General features: G+C 43.3%; 1 protein-coding gene across 4 annotated transcripts in view; it reads left to right on the forward strand.

Moving 5' to 3' along the window:
* The window catches only part of LOC147607653 (uncharacterized), a 62,141-nt gene extending 44,110 nt beyond the window's left edge, over positions 1–18,031 (forward strand). For all 4 annotated transcript variants that reach the window (XM_086790271.1, XM_086790270.1, XM_086790272.1 and 1 more), the window contains exons 5-7: positions 14,817–14,894; positions 16,314–16,376; positions 17,131–18,031. In XM_086790271.1, the coding sequence (XP_086646397.1) occupies positions 14,817–14,894; positions 16,314–16,376; positions 17,131–17,181 (192 nt within the window). In that variant the 3' untranslated portion in view covers positions 17,182–18,031. The remainder of the gene's footprint in view (positions 1–14,816; positions 14,895–16,313; positions 16,377–17,130) is intronic.
* Positions 18,032–22,487: the final 4,456 nt, after the last annotated feature.

The following is a 22,487-nucleotide window of genomic DNA, read 5'->3' on the forward strand; positions in this document are numbered from 1 at the left end:
GCAATTATTCATGTAAACCTTTGTTTATTTCTCTAAGACTTTATAACCTTAGTAGTTCACATTCTTTTAAGTTGGGCAGCGGCCATTGTCCAGTGCCCGGGGCCCAAGGACCAAGGTATGGCCTGCCCAAGCCTTGGGCACTCTCTTATTCCATTAAAACCCATTTGTGGGACTCTTTAATGAGGGGGCACTGTATAGAGGTGTCCATGTTCATTAAAGGGGGTGCCACGTGTCCTATAAACAGTGGACCCCTTCCACCAACCTCTCCCATGACTACCCTCTCTCTCTCTCTCTCTCTCTCTCTCTCTCTCTTACACACACACACACACACACACTGGAGGCTGGCGCATCTTTTGTCTTTACCCCTATCTGCAAGTCAACTATCTGTGTACCTGTTTTAGCCGCCTATTGTACCTGTTGCACCTGTTGAAACACTAACTGTACTTGCAAGTATAGTTTGAAACCATAATTGTACTTGCAAGTACTTGTTGAAACCCTAACCATACTTGTAAGTACTTGCTGAAAACCCTACTATATTGACAAGTATAGTATCATCCTACATCTACAGTACCAGATGTACGTGCTGTGAACCGGCACCAAGTGTACTTGTTTGAGTACTTGCCATTGACACTGTGTACCAGGACTTGTTCCTGAACTCATACATGTTCATGTACTTGTACTTGTTTGTGTACTCGTACTAGGGAGGCTTGAGCCGTGGTCTTTGCGAGGGTATGAGCCAGGCTCGAGTACGAGAGCTCCTATCTCGGAACGACAGTTATGCATTCACTTCTCTCCAGGAATATGAGATTGGTGGCCAGGCTATTTGGACTCATTTGATGAGTCCAGCATCGACAAACTACCCCAACACACTTGTGTTTGGTTAACTTGTCTTCATACTTGCATTGCATTGGATTATCTGGTTGGCAAGCCCTTGGAACTTTGTACATATTTAAATACTCCAATAATATACTTCAGTATTTTGGGGGGGGGGGCCGGGGGCCGTTTGCGGCCCCAATGGTGGTGTACTGTGCAGTGCTTGTCTCTTTTACAGATTATCTTGTGCAATGATGTATCATTCAATTGTTATGTGCAATGTGGCTTTTACATATTAGACGTGCATATTGTTCACGAGACGGTGCCCAAGGATGTTGACACCTAGCTGTTGTAGTTACACTTACTTACCTATTTACTCACATAAGTGAATGTTCACACACATAAAAGAACAATAGCCTTTTTAGGGATTGTTTCACCCACCACAGACACACACTGAGACTCCGATATATCCAACAATGCTGACATACACGCTCACTCTGATTGGTGTGCTAGTTTTGTGCTCTTCAAAAAATAAGTTGTCCTTATGTCGAAAACTAGCCTCTTTACCTTTCGGTGAGTGTAAGGCTTTTTCTTTCAGCTTCCATAGTTAAGGGTGGGTAACGAAAACAGGGGTGAGTCGTACACACACTCTCTTTAGATTAGTGAACCACATGCTGCTTGAGATGTCTATTATCCTAAGCATGCATTCTAAGTATTCCCGTGGTGGTGGAACATAAGGGAGTGGTTGCACAAAACCCTTTGTTTCAAGGTTTGGGATTTCTTGCCCCACATGGGGTCAGTGGATGTGCGGTTTCTAAGAGTACTTGTCCTACACTGGCTTGGCTTTGAGGCTGCAAGCTACGTTTGATGACACTTTCGCGATGATAGTGAAGTTGAACTCTAAAAGAATGAGCAACCATTTGGTGATGTGCCCCGTTGTCACGTGCACGCCCGTGCCATGGCTAATCTGCAGCAGGAACATCATAATCCCTGATTAACCCGTCAGTTAGGACAGCATTCAGCATCAGCATCTGTTGGGGTAAAGGCGTTATGCCCACCCTTATAGTGTGTACAAGCCCATAAGTTATAGTACATAGTACACTTAGTACTTTTAATGTACTAAGTGCACTATGTGTACTAGTGCAATATACATGTGTGATAGGGGAGTCACACACTCATGCCTCATGAGTTGACTTATCCCCACAACTCTCTCTCTCTGTCCCTTGTTTCTCTGTGTATGTCTCCCACATGACCTAACCCTAATACTCTCCCATCAACTGGTATCAGAGCCCTTAGTGATCCCTCCCTTCCTCTTCTCCTTGTTGGTAGCAAGGAGTCAGGCGCAGCAAGGCAGCGCAACAGGCACACATGAGCGAAGGTAGCCAAGGAGTCAGGCGCACCAAGGCAGCGCAACAGGCACAGTGATCCCTCCCTTCCTCTTCTCCTTGATGGTAGCAAGGAGTCAGGCGCAGCAAGGCAGCGCAACAGGCACACATGAGCGAAGGTAGCCAAGGCGTCAATACAACCGGCGTCAATACTAAGAAACAGTTGGGAGGTTGAAGAGCTTTGTAACGCTGGAGAAGCTGGGCTCATCTTGGGGAGAAATGCAGGGCGTGGTACAGGGCTGGTTTTCGGGTGGGCCCAACAGCGGAGGTGGCACTGGTGGCGATGGGGAGTCTGCGTAGCTTCTGGCGGACTGGAACAGCTACGCGGCTGCCCGCACGCAGGAGGCTCCCGTGTCCTCCCAGCTCAGCTTGGATCTCGAAGCCGCCATGCCCGAATCAATTGCGCCTCTCCTCAAGTCGGCCAACAGCACTTTGCTCGATGCTTTCAACACCCCAAGCCCCACTACAGAATCAGCATCAACACCAGCAAACGCATCATCTTGATTGGAGCAGCCATCAAATCTGCAGCAAAAAGTGCCCCCCCCCCCCCCCCCCCCCCACCTGCACAGAACAGCAGCAGCATCATCACCCCTTTTCCTGCAACAACAAAACCCTCCTGCAAATTGAAGAAAAATCAGAAATTACAAGGTATTTTTCTCAATTTTTTTTTGGGATTTGCAATTGAGCAAGTACAATCAACAATTGAGCAGATACAGGTGTCGAATTGCTCAATTTTTGAGCAAAATTGGCAAAATTTGGGTGACATTGGTCACAATCAGGATCAATTTGCAGGAAATTGGTCACAATCAAGATCAATTTGCAGGAAATTGGATGTCGAAATTTGGGGCTTTTGATGTAATTGTGCAATTAAGCACTCATACATGCTGTATGATGTGAAAAATCGCACATTTGGGCAAAATTGCAGCAAATTGCAGTGCAAATCAAGGGGCTTTTGTGCCGATTGAGTTGATTTGCATGCAGGCAATCGCATTTGATGCTGTGGATAATGTGTTGATGCCTTACAAGCACTCAATGTGCCTGTAAATCAAGGGGCTTTCATGTATTTGATGTATATGTGGCCAGGGGGAAGCATCGTGAACACTCTGGATGCCTTCATGTGCGTCAATGTACCATGTATGATCAGAAATTGATCTTAAATCAAGGGGCTTTTCAAGTTTTTATGCTTGTTGAGCTTGGCAAAGCAGCAGGCAAGACATTTATGCCTTGAATCCTCAAAAATCAGCTTGCAGTCAAGGGGCTTTTGCCCAATTTCTGTTCGGGACTGTTGTATGCAGTGTACGGGACTGTAAAAGTCTGATTTTCACTCATTTGGACAGCCAGGAGAGCATTTACTGCTATTGTGCCTGCTGCTACAGTTTTGGTACAGATTTGTACAAGTTTTGGCATGGCTGTACATTGTTTTGAGTGACCAAAAGGTTCAATTTCAGCTGCTGCACTTGCCGGGACAGGTTTGGTACATTACAGGTGAGCACTTAGTACTGCTGTACAGTACTTTGGAAGGGCAAAAGAGCACATTTAAGGTGCTGTCCAAAATCTGCAGCAACCAGATTTTGGTGTTTTCATCACATAAAGTGGGAGAAAAGTTGCATTCTTGCTTCCGCAGTGGGAGATAAAGCTTGGGAGAAAAACTGTGAGCACTTTGTGTGCTTTTGGTGCAGTGTTTGCACATTTTGCAGGGAGTCAGGCATTGACAGGTTGCATATTGCTATGGCAACCACAGGTGAGAGCTCTTCATTGCTTCACATCAAGAAGCTTGAAGGCTCACATAACTATGATATTTGGCAAACCCAGTGCTACAATGTGTTGCTCCAGAAAAAGCAGCACAAGCCTATCAAAGAAAGGGGTGTAATGCCCGCTTCTCTTACTGCTGAAGAGTGGGAAGATATGGATGAGCTGGCAAGATCTACTATCATGTTGTCTGTGTCAGACTCATTACTTTTCAGCATTCGTGAAGAGAAGACAGCTTGGGGAATGTGGCAGAGATTGCAGGACTTGTATGCCCAACAAAGTGCCTCAAGCAAAGTATATTGGTTGAAGAAACTCATAGGTCTTCAGATGAAGGAAGGGGCGTCTATGACAGCCCATCTAAATGAGTTTAATGGTATAGTCAGCCAGGTCATTAATCAAAAGTTGGCAATGGACGATGAGTTCAAAGCCACTTTTTTGTTATGCACTTTGCCAGAGAGTTGGGACACATTCAGGACAGCCACTAGCAATTCGAATGCTATGCTGTCATATGCAGATGTTGAGGGTGCTCTTCTTCAAGAAGAGATGAACAGGAAAAACAACTCTGTTGGAAAGTCCAATGCAATGAATGCACGTGGGAGATCCCAGCAAAGGGGTAAAAGCCAAGAAAGGGGAAGGAGCAAGTCTCGCTCCAAAAAGGATTTGGAATGCCATTATTGTGGCAAGAAGGGACACATTAAAAAGCAATGCTACAAATGGAAAAATGATCAAAAAGAAAAGGGAAAAGGCAAAGACAAAGAGAAGGATGAAGCCAAAGATGTAAAGCCAAAGGGCAAAAGTGGAGTCAAGATTGAAGAAATCAATGTGTCACATGCAGGTGGCAGTGAGGATGAGGTCCTATTTACGTCTTCACTTGATGCCCATTCACTTCTTACAGGTGGTCATGGTATGCACTCATGGATCATTGATTCAGGTGCCTCCTTTCATGTCACAGGTTGCAGAGACTTGTTTGTCAGGTATACTGCTGGCAATGAAGGAGTGGTTTATTTGGGTGATAACCATGCATGCAAGATTCTTGGCAGAGGTGATGTGAGGCTTGTATTTTCAGATGGCTCACAGCTTATGCTCCATGATGTCAGGCATGTGCCTGAGATCAAGAAGAATCTGCTTTCTACTGGACAGCTTGATGATGCTGATTATGTTAGTAAGGGCTCACTGGTTGTTGCCAGAGGCTCTAAGGTGGACACTCTTTATTTCATGCATGCAGGTGTTTGTCACCATGCTAATGTAAATGCAACCGAGCTGCCCGAAATCTCTATGTGGCATAGCCGGTTGGGACACATGAGTGTCAAAGGAATGGAGCAATTGTCTCGTTTGGGTTACTTGCCTTCTCTAAAGTTTTCAAGTTTTCAATTTTGTGAGCATTGTATATATGGTAGGCAACTACAGTGCCCCCACAAGAAAGCTCTTGGACAGAAAGATGCTCAGTTAGAGCTTGTGCATACAGATGTATGTGAGATGCCTCAGCTTTCTTTGGGAGGGGCAAAATACTTTGTGTCTTTTATTGATGATGCCACACGCAAGGTGTGGGTCTATCCTCTTCGTTTGAAGAGTGATACATTCTCAGTGTTTCAGAAGTTTGTTGCTCATGTTGAGAATCAAACTGGCAAAACACTGAAAGCTTTGCGTTCCGACAATGGTGGAGAGTATATGTCCAAACAGTTTCAGGAGTTTTGTGATGCTAAAGGCATCAAGAGGGAGCTCTCTACTCCTTATGATCCTCCACAAAACGGGACAGCAGAGAGGATGAATAGGACCATTCAGGAGAAGGTCCGTTCTATGTTGTCACATGCTGCATTACCTCATGGTTTTTGGGCTGAAGCTGTTATGACAGCCGTTCACCTTATAAACAGGTCACCCAACACGAGGCTTGGTGGGAAAGTGCCAGAAGAAGTATGGACAGGGAAGCCTCCGTCATACAAGCACTTGAGAGTGTTTGGTTGCGTTGCGTACGTGCACATACGCAGGGAAATGCGCACCAAACTTGATCCTAAGTCTCACAAATGCATATTCCTAGGATATGGTGACAGAGGTGAAATGGGGTATAGACTTTGGGATCCCATCAATAGAAAGATCATACGCAGCAATGATGTCATTTTTGATGAAACATGCATGTATAAGGAGCCTGCAAGGCAACAGGAGCCTGGCAGAGTCATCTTTGATGATGATGGACATCATGGACAACAACAAAGGGCTGTAAATCAGCCATTACAGCAGGAAAACCAGCCCTTAAATGGTGAAAATGGTCCAAATGGACAGCCAGATATGGCAGAAGATATCCCTATGGATATACCACAGTTAGAGGATATACCGGGCATGATTTTTCAGCCTTATGGCATGGAACAGGAGCCACCAATGGGTGATATGCAGGCTGGACAGCAACCTGCAAATGATGGTCATTGGGTACGGAGGTCCACAAGACCCTCCAGAGCCCCTGACAGGTTTGTTCCAGGGGTTGACTACTTGATGCTCACTGACTGTGGGGAGCCCTCATGTTATAAGGAGGCTTTACAGAGGGCAGACAAGGCTCTTTGGGAGCGTGCCATGAAGTCAGAGATGGATTCTCTGCATAAAAATGGAACTTGGAAGTTGGTGCATTTGCCTGCAGGCAAGAAGGTTTTGCCATGCAAGTGGGTATACAGGCTCAAAGTTGCACCAGATGCAAAGCCAAGATACAAAGCCAGGTTAGTGGCTAAGGGCTTCAAGCAGGAATATGGTGTGGACTTTGATGAGATCTTCTCTCCAGTGGTCAAAATGACCACACTTAGAGCTGTGTTGGCTTTGGTTGCGCATGATGATCTGGACTTGATTCAGATGGATATGAAGACTGCTTTTCTTCACGGTGATCTCCATGAGGAGATATATATGCAGCAGCCAGAGGGTTATGCAGTGAGTGGAAAGGAGAAGCTTGTATGCAAGCTGAAAAAGAGTCTTTATGGGCTCAAACAGGCACCAAGAGAATGGTATCATAAATTTGATACATTCATGAAATCTCAGAAATTCAGGAGAAGTGACATAGATCACTGCTTGTACACCAAGAAAGCTTTGGATGGCAGTCTATTGATCCTCATCTTGTATGTTGATGATATGTTGATTGCCGGGAAATCTCGTAAGGAGATGGATACCTTGAAACAGAGGCTGCATGAAACCTTTGATATGAAGGATTTGGGTGATGCAAATCACATTTTGGGTATGCGGATACTTCGGGACAGAAATCAGCATGTGTTGTATTTGTCTCAGAAGGAATACATTGGCAAAGTCTTGCAGAGGTTCAATATGGACGGGGGGAAGAAGACTAGTACTCCTTTGCCTCCATATGTGAAACTCAGTGCTATGGACAGCCCACAGTCGGATAGAGACAGGGCTGATATGGCCAAGATTCCGTATGCTTCAGCTTGTGGCAGTCTCATGTATGCCATGGTTGCTACTAGGCCAGACATTGCATTTGCAGTGGGAGTGGTTTCTAGATACATGGCCAACCCTGGCAAGAAGCATTGGGAAGCAGTGAAAGGTGTCATGAGATACCTGAAGGGCACACAGGATATGTGCATTTGTTTTGGCAAACAGGATGCATTAGTGCATGGTTACACGGATTCGGATTATGCCGGTCATCCAGATAACCGGAAGTCTACTACCGGTTATGTATTTACATTCACAGGAGGTGCTGTGTCATGGATATCCAGGATGCAGAAGTGCACAGCCTTATCTACTACAGAGGCCGAGTATATTGCAGCCACAGAGGCTTGCAAGGAGGCATTATGGCTATCTCGGTTAGTGGTTGATTTGGGCTATACAGGGGATATTCCATTGTTGCATTGTGATAGTCAGAGTGCCATCCAGTTGGCAAGGAACCCTGTCTTTCATGCAAAGACGAAGCATGTGGATGTGAAGTATCACTTCATCAGAGAGGTGATAGAGAACAAGCAAATTCAGCTTGTTAAGATTCATACGGATGACAACCCGGCTGATCTGTTGACAAAGAGTTTGCCTCCGGAGCGGTTTGCTCATTGCAGACACTTGATGGGCATTGGATGAGGCCAGTTTCAGCCTTGATATGGCCTTGTATATTATCATGTACATGCTGATTTTTCTTTTCCTTTACTTAAGGGCACTTTGCCTTTAAGTGGGAGGTTGTTGGGGTAAAGGCGTTATGCCCACCCTTATAGTGTGTACAAGCCCATAAGTTATAGTACATAGTACACTTAGTACTTTTAATGTACTAAGTGCACTATGTGTACTAGTGCAATATACATGTGTGATAGGGGAGTCACACACTCATGCCTCATGAGTTGACTTATCCCCACAACTCTCTCTCTCTCTCCCTTGTTTCTCTGTGTATGTCTCCCACATGACCTAACCCTAATACTCTCCCATCAGCATCAGCATCAGCATCAGCATCAGCATCAGCATCAGCATCAGCATCAGCACCATCACCATCATCAGCATCAATATCAGCACTATCATCATCATTAGCATTACCATTACTAGCAGCATCATTGGAGAGCATGAGACCCCCTGTCAGTGGTAGGTGGTAGGCAGTAGGAGCCCCGAGCAGTAGGCAGCCGGGTGCTAAGCAATGGGCAACAGTGTGGGCAATGCGCTGCAGTAAGCGCAGCATTTTACAGGGATTTAATCCATAAAGATTTGTCCAATGCTAGCCAACAAAACCTGAAGCTGGCTTAATAGCACCTCAGTATAGTATATGTCACGTAGGCTGTAATGCCTGTGACCGACGACAGACCGGATGGCCATGTCCGGGGTTCAGCGGGAGAGGACGCCCATGCGGAGTCATGGGCAGCCAGGCTAGTGTGGACGGCAGGCCACACACTATATAGCCTGGGGGATGAGGGGCAATCCTCATTCTTCCTCTATGGCTGGGTGGTGAGCCAGAGGCCGTCCCCTCCTGTGGTAACGCCCGTAGGGATATCTAACACTGGTATCAGAGCATCTCCACGCGGTTAGATGCACTGGCAGCCGCCTCGTCTAGTACTCTGACTCCTCGAGGTGGCCGAGCTCCTGCGGCACGGGTGAGCGTAGCCTCGCCAATGGTTGCAGGAGTACAGGCCGATGCGCTTGCGGGGCCGTCTGTAGCGACAGCTTCGTCATTATTAAAAGACTTAAAGCCGCCTAGTTTTGGTGGCGAGGAGAAGGAGAGAAACAAGGACTCGGTCAATATGTTTCTAGCGAAGTGGTCAGATTTGCACGTGCTGCGACAGCAGCGTAGCCGTATACAGCCCGTAGAGGCTAGCCTCTCATTAACCGACAAAGCGTACAAGTGGTGGATGAGTTTGACAACTCGCCCTGCCACTTGGACGAAATTTGAAACGATGTTTCGAAAAGAATTTTTGCCTGTTAATGAGGCAGAGAGAAGCTGGGAGTTATGGGACAAGTGCTCGATGGAGAACAAATCCCTAACTCCGTACATCTCAGACTACAGGGAGATAGTACTCAAGCTAAAGGGAATCGATGCATTCCAGACATTGCGAGGCTTTAAGAGAGGTCTCAAAGATGATTACCTTGAGTACGTAGAGCCCTTACAGCCTAAAGACCTGGCAGAGGCAATTAAATATGCGCAAATATTTGATGACATCAAGCGCTGTAGTGCACGTGGTGGTTCTAGCAGGGCCGAGGGTAGTGAAAATAGGAGGTCAAGCCTCAAAAGAAAAGGGTTCCGCAGTGATAAACAAGGGGATAGGACGGACCAGTGGTCATTGGTCTAAAAAACCGCGACCATCCAAGAAGAAAAACAACATAGCCTTGGACGAGACCCACTGTTTGAAAACCCTGTTTGGCATGCATGTGATTCAAACAAGAAAAAATCCAAGGTGAATGAGACATTAAAGAAAAAGTACGTAGATACTTTAATGAATTTATTAGAGGAATTTCAGGATGTTTTTCCTGATGATTTACCAGATGGTTTACCACCATCTAGAGAAGTAGACCATGGCATCGAAGTTATGTTAGGATCAAAACTTATAAGCAAACTTGCTTATAGATTAAGCCACTCCGAGGCACAGGAGGTGGAAAAACAATTGACGGAATATTTGAACAAAGGCTTTATTCGGCCTAGTTCAAGTCTGTGGGCATCGCCTATTCTTCTGGTAAAGAAGAAAGACGGATCTAATGGGATGTGCATAGACTATAGGGCTCTTAATCAGATAACGATTAAGAACAAGTATCCAATGCCACACATGGATGAGTTGTTTGATCACCTCTATGGATCGAGATACTTCACAAAAATAGACCTGAGATCTGGGTATCATCAGGTTAGAATAAAAGCAGAAGATGTTGCGAAGACAGCATTTAGGACCCGTTTCGGGCATTTTGAGTTTTTGGTTATGCCATTTGGGCTAACCAATGCTCCAGCGACATTTATGACGCTGATGGACAGTATTTTACGTCCATATATGGGAAAATTCGTAGTAGTTTTCCTAGATGATATTCTTGTGTACAGTACGACACAGAAAGAACACATAGAGCATTTGCGTCTAGTGTTCGAGTTGTTGCGAAAGCACAAACTATTTGCAAAGAAGAGCAAATGTGAATTTTTTGAAACAGAAATTCACTACCTTGGCCATATTATATCCGCCGATGGTACGCGGATGGAGCCAGAAAAAGTAGAGGCTATTCTTAAATGGCTAGTGCCGAAGAATCTCGAGGAACTGCAGATTTTTCTTGGCATGTCGGGGTTCTACCGACAGTATGTAAAGGACTACGCGAAGATCGCAGTCCCGTTGACTGACCAGTTACGGTCAAAAACTAAAAACATTAGTTGGGGGGACGTCCAACAAAAAAGCTTTGATAAGCTCAAGGTGACCGTAGCAGCTGCACCTGTTTTGACTATTGTCGATCCAAATGAGCCGTTTGTTTTGGAAACAGACGCTAGTAATGAGGCCATTGGAGCCGTACTTATGCAAAGGGGACGCCCAATTGCATTTGAGAGTAAAAAATTAGATCGTGCGCAGCGTAACTACTCGGCTTACGAGCGAGAGTTACTAGCGATAGTTCATGCACTGAAAAAGTGGAGACACTATTTATATGGTGCTACTTTTGAGGTCCGGACGGACCATGAAAGTCTGAAATGGCTTTCAAGTCAAAATGAACTGAAGGGTAGAAAAGCTCGGTGGGCGGAGATTCTACAAGAGTTTGACCTTCAGATACGTTACCAGAAAGGTAAGTATAACGTGGTGGCAGATGCACTTAGTCGCATGCCACAGATTAATGAACTTAGTTTCACAGTCTTCAAGAATGATTTCTTGGAGTCCCTACGTGGTTTATATGAGCACGATCTATCTTTTACAGAGGTCTGGCGCGCTGTACGCGTACGCACTTCTTCACAGACGCGACCACCTCCCTCGTTGGCATGGATAGCTAGTCCGGAGAGACTGGCCGGAGGTGCAACGGGAAGGGAAGCGAGAGTGAGTCCGGAGAGACTAGCCGTGTCTTCTGGGTATAGTTTGGAGCCGGAGAGCTCTGACGTAGGCCCTTCATCACCTTTGACTGCCACGGCTTCAAAGGGGAGTGATAAACTTCGTCGGGGGGAGAAATATGCTAATTACTCCATTGACGACGGGTACTTACTCCATTGACGACGGGTACTTACTCTACAAGGGTAGAATATGTGTACCAACTATTGGTGACTTTCGGGCCCAAATTCTTAAAGAAAGTCATGATAGTCCAAGTGCGGATCATCCTGGGATTCAGAAGACCTATGCACTAGTAAAAAGACAGTTTTATTGGCCTAGTTTGTTTAAGGACGTCCAGACTTATGTGCTGAAATGCAATAAGTGCCAGGTCAATAAACATGAACGTCTTAAGGTTGGAGGACTACTCCATCCGCTGGAGATTCCTCAAGGAAAATGGGAAAGCATTTCCATGGATTTCATTACTGGTTTACCCAAGACGAGTCGAGGGAATGACTCGGTGTGGGTGGTAGTGGACAGGTTAACTAAAATGGCAAAGTTTATCGCCACGAAGAAAACTGTTAAAACGCCAGAGTTGGCAAAACTCTTTATTGAACATCTCTACAAGCTGTATGGCCTGCCTGCAGATATAGTGTCGGATAGAGATAGAAAGTTCAACAGTCATTTTTGGAGGGAAGTCTTCAAAAAGTTGGATACTACTCTGAGTATGAGTAGCAGATCATCCGGAGTAGTCTGATGGTCAAACTGAAAGAGTTAACCAAATTCTAGAGGATATGTTGCGTTCTTATGTTAGTAAGAAGCAATCTAATTGGGAAGAGTACTTGCCCTTATTGGAGTTTGCCTATAACAGCTCCAAACACTCAGCGACTGGATTTACACCATTCATGTTAATGTATGGATTCCAGCCGAGATCTCCGATGGCTGTAGGCCTAGAAAAGGAGAAGATTCAATCTGTCAAGGATTTCCTTGAAGATATGAATGATATGCTCAGAGCCGCACGTGAGAGCATTCGTAGCGCTCAGGATCGCACTAAAACTTATGCGGATAAAGGACGTAGAAAGGTGACCTTTGCAGAAGGTGACTTTGTATTCCTCAAGGTTCCTGCGCAGTCAGAAACCATGAAAATGGGAAAGTGTGATAAACTTTCTCTGAGATATTGTGGTCCTTTTAAAATCGTTAAGAAGATTGGGGACGTAGCATATAAACTTGAGTTACCGGAGAGTTCTCAAGTCCATCCTGTCTTCCATGTCAGTAAATTGAAGAAATCAGTTCACGGGTTAGAGAACGCAGTTTCTCCAGAGATTTTGGTGGACTTGATGGAGCCACCAAAGATACCACATGAACTTGAAAAGATTCTACAGTATCGTGACAGACAAACCCGACATAAAGTGTATCAAGAGGTACTTGTTAAATGGACAGATAGGGATGAGGAGGTAGCTACCTGGGAACGCCGTAGTGCAATTTCCAAAAGGTTTCCCCAGTTTGTTTTCGAGGACGAAAACTCTTCTTAAGGGGGGGGTAATGTCACGTAGGCTGTAATGCTTGTGACCGACGGCAGACCGGATGGCCATGTCCGGGGTTCAGTGGGAGAGGACGCCCATGCAGAGTCATGGGCGGCCAGGCTAGTGTGGACGGCAGGCCACACAATATATAGCCTGGGGGATGAGGGGCAATCCTCATTCTTCCTCTATGGCTGGGTGGTGAGCCAGAGGCCGTCCCCTCCTGGGTAACGCTCGTAGCGGCGTTACGGATATCTAACAGTATATAAGCATGAAGTCATCATTCAACAAAGGGGATCAAGTCTATCAGAATATGCAGCGGAGATGAAGACAAAATGTGAAAACTCAAGAGCAAGTGTACTGCAGAAAAACACAGCAATATAGAGGGAGAGCGAGAGGCGTGTAACTCTGCTATATACACAAGAAAATCCCGAAATCTGAATACAAGATGTGTGGGGGCAAGGGGCCGTTTTATATGGCCCCTATGATCCAGTCGGCCAGTAGCAAGGACAGCCGACAGCCACAAAAGGACACCCAACCTGCTGAACTCCCAGTCGGCCAGCTTTTGTCAGTCGGCCAGCACACATGTGAAGTCGGCCAGCAACAGAGAGAAGTGGGGAGCAGCAGGACCAATCGGCCATCACCTGGATCAATCCAAGAACCACAGGACAGCCTCCCACATCTGGTAAAAATAGGGAAAAATATGGAGAGTGGGGAAAAATGAGAAAACACCTAAATCGGGTGGGCACACCCACAACAGAGGCCCTGGTGTAAATATACAGATACGAGATGACTGCCAACAAAGTCATTCATCATTTCATCAGCCTAGAAGTCAGTAGAAGTCATGTAAGCGGCCAGAGGTCACCCTACAGGGCCTAACCATGTACAAGCGTTCAATCACCTTTTTGTACCATATGAAATACAAGAAAACCTGACACCAACTATCGCTCTCTTCTCTCTCCTCCGTCTTAATCATGTTTAAATCAGCATCTTGTTCTTAATCAGTCTTAGGGCTATAGATCAGTACATCAAGGCTTCGGTGCATGCAACACCCGTGGTGCAAGGTTGTTCACTAAATAAAATAGCGCTTGATGGTCGACGAAGAAAACAAACTTGCAGCCTAGAGGTAATGCCTATACTTCTTTACAACATATACCATGGCTAACCCCTCTCTCTGTGGTTGTGTAAACAAACTTGGTAGCTAGGAGGTAATGCCTATACTTCTTTGCAACATATACCATGGCTAATCCTTCTCTCTCAGTTGTTGTTGTGTAATTGCTTATAGAATTTGAGACATAAAAATCTAGATAGGGAAAAAGGTTCAAGATTAGAGAGTATTGTGAGTGTAAGGCTCTTTCTTATCTGTTTCCATAATCAATACAAGCTTGGATAATGTAACAAGGGTGAGCTATGTCAGCCTTGTGACACAATCTCTTTAGATGGGTAAACCGTATGCTGCTTCCTGATTGTTATGTCTATTGACAAGCTGGGGGACTTTGACCCTTAGGGAGTAAAGTTCTAAGGGTTTTTACAGATAACAAAAAGATGGGCAGGCAATCTTAAGCAATGTATGTGCTTGAGATAATGGTGCTATTCTTGCTAGATGTGTCTATAAAATACATAGCCCATGTGTATTGTCGGGCGAGCAGGGTGATGTGTTAGGGCATGAGACAAGAGAGACAATGAGATTATTTTAGAGGTGCTCTGCAGTGAGACATGTAGTGTTAGCTTCAGCCTTCATTGCTTAAGTTATTCACTAACCTGTGCTTATAAATCAAAATGATTCTGTTATCATGATATTATGTCTATGTAATAAAAAACGTATTTTGGAAACATTGAACAGTTGAGGTATAGTTTTCTGTAAGTCAAATTATTTCATCTCTCTGAAATTCTACCCTCATGGAATGTTCCTGATTGTTTTTGAACAGGCAGAAGCAGTGACGATTACTAGCTTTTTGCAGTCGCTGGGGCTAAGCAAGTATCTGATAACATTCCAAGCAGAAGAGGTATCTCAGTTCAGTTAATGATATTTGTGGTAGTGGTAAAGCTAAATAGAGCTTGTATATTGCTTCTGATTTTGATTCACTTTACCTTACACAGTGGACTTTTAAAACACTGAATCAAAAAAACATGTTTCGTCCTCATGAAACGTGCGAAACGTTTCTAGCACCAGGGGTTTCCAAAATGTCTGAAACCTCCCAAGAAACCTGTTTTGCCCAAATATATGAGGTCAATTTTTTTTTCCATGCCCATTTTTGGTCACTTTTTGGCTCCACCTCTTTTCACATGATTTCGAGCTTTGTTATGGTGCCCGTGTGCCAGCCGGTTGATGCCCGGTGGTCTCCTGCAAGGTCCATCCCTCACTCATCCTTGCTTCCTTTTGGCTTTCTCCCTTGCTCCCCTTGCTCCCTCTTGGCTTTCCCCCTTTGCTCTCCTTTCCTTTTCTTATGCGTTTTCCATGGACAGTTTTGTATCAATCCAGTGAGATAGTTTTGATTTCTTATATTTTATTTTCTGTTCCACGATGAGATATGCCATGGACATTGTTGTATCACTTTGATCTCATAGGCCCATTGGGTCTTTAGTAGATGCTTAATATATGTTTCTTTCTTCTCTTCAATCTTCTCTTCTTCTTTGTTTTCTCCCTTGAAGCTCCTTCCGTCTCCCATCTCTCCAAAATCTTCAACAACTCCCTATTTTTCCTAATTTCCGGTTTCGAAGTTTCAAGCTTTTAAATTCACACTTTATTATAATTTTTGGTCATTCATATGCAATTTGTATTGTGTATAATGGTCTCTAAATGCTCTGATTATATTAAAAAAATAATCAATATCTTGGTTTTTTGAAACCTATCAGTTTTTTTTATAAAATTTCTTGATGAAGACGAAACTTGAAAAACCTGATTATGTTTCAAACAATACTGCTACATACGCATGGGTGCACATGTGCGTGCAAGTATGCACGTGTAGAAAGGTCTTCTTTTGAGATGCTATTTATGTGTATTACTACTACTATAACTAAGGCTAGCTACATAACGCCCCAATCAATGTGTGCCTTGCCAAGTGGATGCCATGTGGACACTAGCATTGGCACCTCATGGCTTCATGACAGTGGACACTCATGTTATCCTCTTATGTAGAAGAACTTGCTTGGTTGTTCTTTTTGTTATATCATTGTTTTTAAATTCTATTTTTTGTCCTTCGCTCCTGGGGCAGTTTCATGAGAACCATAAAGTCACTTGCAAATGCCTTTGTTTGTGCCCATGTTTCCTCATATTTTTGTTCAACTTCTAGACAAAGATTGTAACGAAAGTGCTGACAAGCTTGTGCATGGCATGGTTTGAGCTGTTTGAGATGGTTGGTTGCATGTGTGACATTATCTATGTTGTAGGAAAGCTGTTCAATGTGGACTAAATTGTGTTGCAGATTGATATGCCGGTTCTTCGAGTAATGAAAGATGACGAGCTAAAGGAGCTAGGCATTCCTATGGTACGCGCATAATCTCAGTCGTTTCTGTTGTTGTTACTGCTTTATCATCCCAAAAAGCATCATCTTGTATGCATGGATCGTCGTCATTATTTATTGTGATTAAAACAGGCGCAAATCAATGGTGTACGCATTGCACCTAAAAGTAAACCTCAAGTGAAACATTGAGGACTTAACAGCTTTTGTAGCTGTCCAAGCCATTAGTATTTTAATCATACTTCTGTTGATGCTAGAATAGCATTGTCAGATATTGCAAGACTAGAACACAAAACTTATAAACTCTCAGGCAAAGAGAGCATAGCACACTGAGAAACTTATATGAGTTGCAGACAAGGGAACTAACTTTTGTCAAGATCAAGTGCATATCTTTTCTGGATGTGCTGCACCTGCGCTATTAGTAACTTCCTGCATGTCTACACCTGCCCATAGAGCCATTGAGCTTACATAATCCAAGGAAGAGCTTTCTCATGCTGAGCCTTTGACAGTGACAAGAGTTATTCTACTGCTGCCTTTACAAACCCTGCAGCTCCTTTCATGACCCATGAAGTAAATATCGTACGGTGATGTACCCAGCATTATTGCCTGAAACTGAGTGTAAAGCTTCAAAGGAAAGGGAAAACTCTGCCTTGTGATCTACAATGTGGCAGGGTGTTCTACCCTTGGGTCTTGACTGCTTGTTTTGGCTGCTGCAAGCAAATTTACTCTGGATGCCATGGTGATAACAATGTATTTTTGTTTTGTAAAAATTGTGCTACAGGGTCCCCGGAAGAAGATCACTCTAGCTTTGGCATCGCAGTCCAGGCGTTAAGAAGAGGCTCTGCAGTGTTCCATGCTGACAGATTGACTTCTTTTTTTGGGGGTAGTGTTTAGAACCCATCCTAGGAGTTCTTCGCATCTTTAGGAACCTGTAGATGGTGCAGGTTACATGAGAAATGATCCATTTATTGAAGCCTTTGTATGCTGCTGCTTATCTAGATCATCTCATTAGAAAATGATGGTGTCAAAGTGATTACGAGAATATCAAATTTTGCAAGAATCTGGGTGTGATCCTCCTGTGGGTTTTTCATCTGTTTCACAAGATAACATAGGGTTTACTAATTTGCACGTTGTACTAAGTGTCTATGTGGTACTGCCACACTAGACTTGTGTTTTTGTGCAAGGTTATTTGTAACATGAGTTGCTATGAGACTCTCGGCATGTACAGTATCTTGTAAACTTATGGTGGGATATCTTGGAGACTTGCAATATCTTGTAGACCCAGAATCACATCTATGATCTAGAGAAGGTGATGAAAAGTGGAGAGGAGAGAGCAACCATGCAGCCAGCCAGGGTAGATGAGGATCACCAACATGTCTTGTGAACACCCTTTTGCTCTCAAAAGATGAGATCCATTGGGAGCTATGTAACTGTATTCCTTTGACATCAGTAAGCTTATAAACCTTAGTCGAGAAGCACCCTCTAGTAGGCTATACTTAAGGTAGTTGATATGTTATTTGCTTGTTGCGATAGCATGTAGGGGATGCTTTAGGCATCTTCGATTATAGAATGTATACACATAGGGCAACTTGGCCTTCTGCGAACATTAATAGCTCTCTCTCTCTCATGGACAAGAATGTACTTTTTGATAAGTTTGAAAGACATCAAAGCCATTGCACCCTACCTGCACATTGTATTAGTATAAAGAAGCAATCCTACCTTGTTGATATCTCCATGATCTTGAAGCTGGTGAAATTACATAGTCATAGCAATACTTTGAAGCTGTTCATTCTTCTTGTTTTTGCCGCGGAGAGAATATGGGAGAGCATCGTTTTGTTGACGTCTCACATTGATACCGCAATCGCTCTTTTTCGAAGAGAGAAAAAAAGTGTTGCTTGCAACAAATAGGATGACGCAAGGCAGCTACAATAATCTATCTTTAAGCTTTAATTAAATGTCTTGATGAAGTGGGTGTAGGCACCGGAAAATTTTAAAAAGGGTGTCTGCAATGTTGCCTTCATGAACATATTGGTTACATATGACTACAAAGGTCAGTATGCATAGGATTATGTTTTTCTAAGGACATGGCCTATGGAGATGTTCTTCGTAAGTTACTTTTCATAGAGATTTTATTCAGAGAGTGAATTTGATTCCACTCATTTCTTAAGTCAAATTCAAGGAAGACTTCTGCTCCTAGCTTAGAGTAAAGATAGTATGCTCTCTCAAGTGTTGTTGTTTTTATATCAAATGGACTAGGACACTCAAAACACATATTTCAATCATCAAACAATCGATGTAGATAACGGGACACTCATGAATCAGAAAGTAGGTAGATGTTCCATTGATGCAATCTTATGATTATTGGGAGTCCTAAAAAATATGCCTTTAGGGTGTCTTCAAATCATCCCTTTTTTCCAAAGCATATACCATCTTATGATTATTGAGAGTCCTAAAAAATTTGCCTTTAGTGGATTATTCAATAGACGAAAAAAGCCATGTACATAGCTTATGGGTTAGTCAATAGTGTCGTCACCAAGCTCTATATTAATATATAAGGTTTTTCCCAACTCTAGGAAACAATCATAGTAGCATGTTAAAGAATTTATTCTCCTCCAAGGGAAAACCATCCTACCACCCTAATGTTTAGATATAGCTACTCAAGTAACATTGTACTGTTTATGTTAGAGCCTAGTCTCAAGAATTTTGATGGGAATTGTATAGAAGTATGGAACTCACTTGGGAACATTAAGACTTCTCTAAAAATGATGGACATCTGATTCTATGGAGATTGGAGCTTCTCTCCTCATTGTTTGCTCATATTTTCTTGTCTTCTTGGCATCCTTATTTTGTTGGCCAAGCTTTCTTCCATTGTCTTCTTGCTTTCCCCTTGCTACTAGATTTGTTCCTTGGCATATGCTTAGATTCTTTTTTGGGCCTCCAGTTTTGCTACTTGTGTGGTTGCACCTAAATGGCTACCCTTGTTCACTTTCAACAAGTCTTAGGCGCTCCATACCACCTTTAGCTCCATTTGGACTCTTTTGACATGGTCCATCTGCTTCATGAGATTTTGTTTCCCCTTGTACAAATCTACCATAAAGCTATCTAGTCTTTGGGGTTTAGCTTCCACTTGCTCGGTTACGTATCTTGAGGTTTGCAATGGCATGTCCATGTAAGAAGGTGAAGCTCTTCCTTCATGTTCTTCTTCTTCGAGCTTCTAAAGAAGAATAAAAAGAAGAACAAGAAGAGGTGTAGGAGGAGAGTTTTTGCTTTTAAAAAAAAGGTTAATCTTAAAAAAGGGTGGAGGAAGACGCTCATATTGATAAGACTTGCTCAAATCAAGTAAAGACTTTGAATTAGCTGAGCTAAGAACCTGTTTGAAGATGGTCACTTTTTTTCAATTGTTGGCGCTTTCACCAATGGCTCCTTATCATTTTTGGGGATGCATTTTTTAACCTATTTTTTTCCAAGGTGTACCTCCTAATGTTTACCACTTCGCTCGTGAACATAGTTTTACCTACCCATCGTACCATTAGGTGCTTTGCTATCTTACCTGCTCGAATGGGCAACACTGCTTTTGTAAGACGATGGTGGATCATATAAAGTGGCCTTCCCATGTCAAGCATTTCGTCAAGCATTGACATCGACAAACTAGTAAGTGAGGTACAGTTTTCTAAACCCTCCTTTAATTGCGTGGGTGGAGCGCTCTACCCATGTAAGGTAGACCTAATACAACTAGGATTGTTTGTAGGTACATCACCTGCTGGTGGATAGTCCAAATGCTAACAAACTTGCAAGTCCAAAAGCAAATCTTGCCCAAAATGGGGTTAACATTCCCCTCTACCAAATGCATGTTCCATCCTCGACACATATTAAGGCCTGAAAGTCATGTTGCCAAGCTCGAACCTATAATAATTCCTTCCTGACTAAAGCTTGTGTAAGGTGTCAAAAAAATAACCTATCAATCATCTTAATAACTATAGAACCATCATGATCAGCCATATCTTGGCAAAGCTATCTATGGATCTATACTTGAGTCTGAGCTTAGCACATTGGCAAAGAGAGGGGATACATGGCACCAGGGTAGGGAGGTTTCAAAAGGACCTTCTCCACGCTGGATCACATATTCACGCTTTGAGCTATCATTGAGCTAGCCAAGATAGATGGCCATCGAATATACTACTGCTTTGTGGACTTCCAAAAAGGTTTTAATATAGTGCCTTGAGATCATCTCCTATAGTGCTTATAGCATCTCGTGGTCTCGTCTGGCATGATCTGGGCCATGACACTGATCGTGTGAATTTATGTGATTGTCTGGAAGAGTGCCTCTACTACCGTGGGTGATGTAGCAAACTCTGCCACGATAATATCATGTGGGGCCGATGGTTTGCTATGTATCATACGCGAGAGCATCCTGACCTGAGGCCTCTCTATCTTCGGCCATTTGGCCGCTGTCTCACTATAAGATTAGGTGCCCAAAAGGGTGCTCTATACATTAATGCCAGAGTGACCAAGGTGTTAAATAGCCACATCTTGGTCCTCGGCTCTTGGCAATGGGCTTGGTTGGGTGGTTGGTTAGATCGTACATGGATGAGAGTTGGAATCGGTGGCTCTCTTGGGAGATCAAGACAAGCATACCCTTTTAGCATGGCTCATCGAGAAGGTCATGTCGAGGTTTTGTAGCATGGCTCATCGAGAAGGTCATGTCGAGGTTTTGTGAGCGGTTTAGTAAGCCCATAGTGTTGACAGAAGCTGTTATTCCTAGTCTATCCTAGAAGCTTTGACTGTGTTCAAGAGCAGTGCATATAAGACCGTACTTGTGCTCTCAGCTTCTGTATCTGTCCGTGGATAATAAGAGTGTAAAGACTTGCAATGGGACAACCATAAATTCTTCTAAGAGAAACTCCAAAACCTCATTTAAGAAATCAGTCCCTCAATTGCTTATGAGTTCTAGGGGACATCCAAACCTTGTGATGAATCACGTTACTTGTACTACACACCGTGATTTGTCCGTACGCCGGGTAGAATCACGTCAATTTTTGCCATGATTATAGAATCACGTTGCTCAAGATAAGATAATGTTGACTATTTTTGGCCTCGTAATCCCGAAAATCATGGTAGGAATCTCGGGAAGATAACCACAGGCGTGATCACGGCCATGATTTTGCAGGTTTTACCCAAAAAATGTGATTTTGGAGAAGAGTTAAATTTTGATTTTGGAAAGTTTTTGATATTTTAGCTTGACCAAATTGTCCAGTATGGATATCTTAAGTATGAAGATCATGAGTATGTGTTCACGGAGCCTAATGTAACTTGTAAACTTCATTTTTTAATGATTTTTATCTCTTGATTTCATTAATCAAAAAACTAGTGTATTAGTGAAAATGAGCAAAAATAAAGAGTTTTCTTTTGTTTTTTTATTAATTTTTTGTTGATTCAGATACCTAGTCTAAGTGCTAACATGCTAATGTAATCAATTGCAAAAAAAAACCTACATAACATGCAAAAATTATTCATCTAAGCTCTTTTATGTTAACACATAAAAAAGAGAGAAAAAAGAAAGCAAAAACCATACCATTTTCACACAAATCTCTATCGAATTCCACTCTCGTTCATGGCACTCCACTATTTGAAAGTGTGAGCAATGGGTAACCATAGATTAAAGAAAAAAAAATCATAAAGCCAAGGGATTGCTCCCTGGTAGAGTGGTGCCAAAAATGTTAAGGCTTCATAGTAGAAAAGATGATGTGGCGACACATAGAGATGCCTAAAGCTCCTTCTGAGTTAGAAAATAAAGTTTCCAAATATCAATTCTATGCACATTTTCCAAGCAAAACACTTAAGAATCATCGATAAGTATGCCATAAATCGGTTGGACTAGGTAGGTGTAGTCTAGCTCTAGAATCACTGGTGGTGAAGATCCGTCGTGTGTCAGCTACCAAAATGCCAGTGGTATAAAGGTGGAATGGTCACTCAGGAAGGCCATGACAGCTCATGTTGAGCTTGGCATCTCAACACTCCCCCTCAAGCTCAACTCCATCTCCAAGACTCCAAGCATAGTGCGAAATCTATGAAGCTTCTCTATTCCCAAGGCATTGGTGAAAATGTTAGCTACTTGCTCCTCTCTCTCTTGATGTACAC

Source organism: Cibotium barometz, chromosome 55, assembly GCF_041138505.1.
Source record: "Cibotium barometz isolate CiBa-2024 chromosome 55, ASM4113850v1, whole genome shotgun sequence".
NCBI classification, from domain to species: domain Eukaryota; kingdom Viridiplantae; phylum Streptophyta; class Polypodiopsida; order Cyatheales; family Cibotiaceae; genus Cibotium; species Cibotium barometz.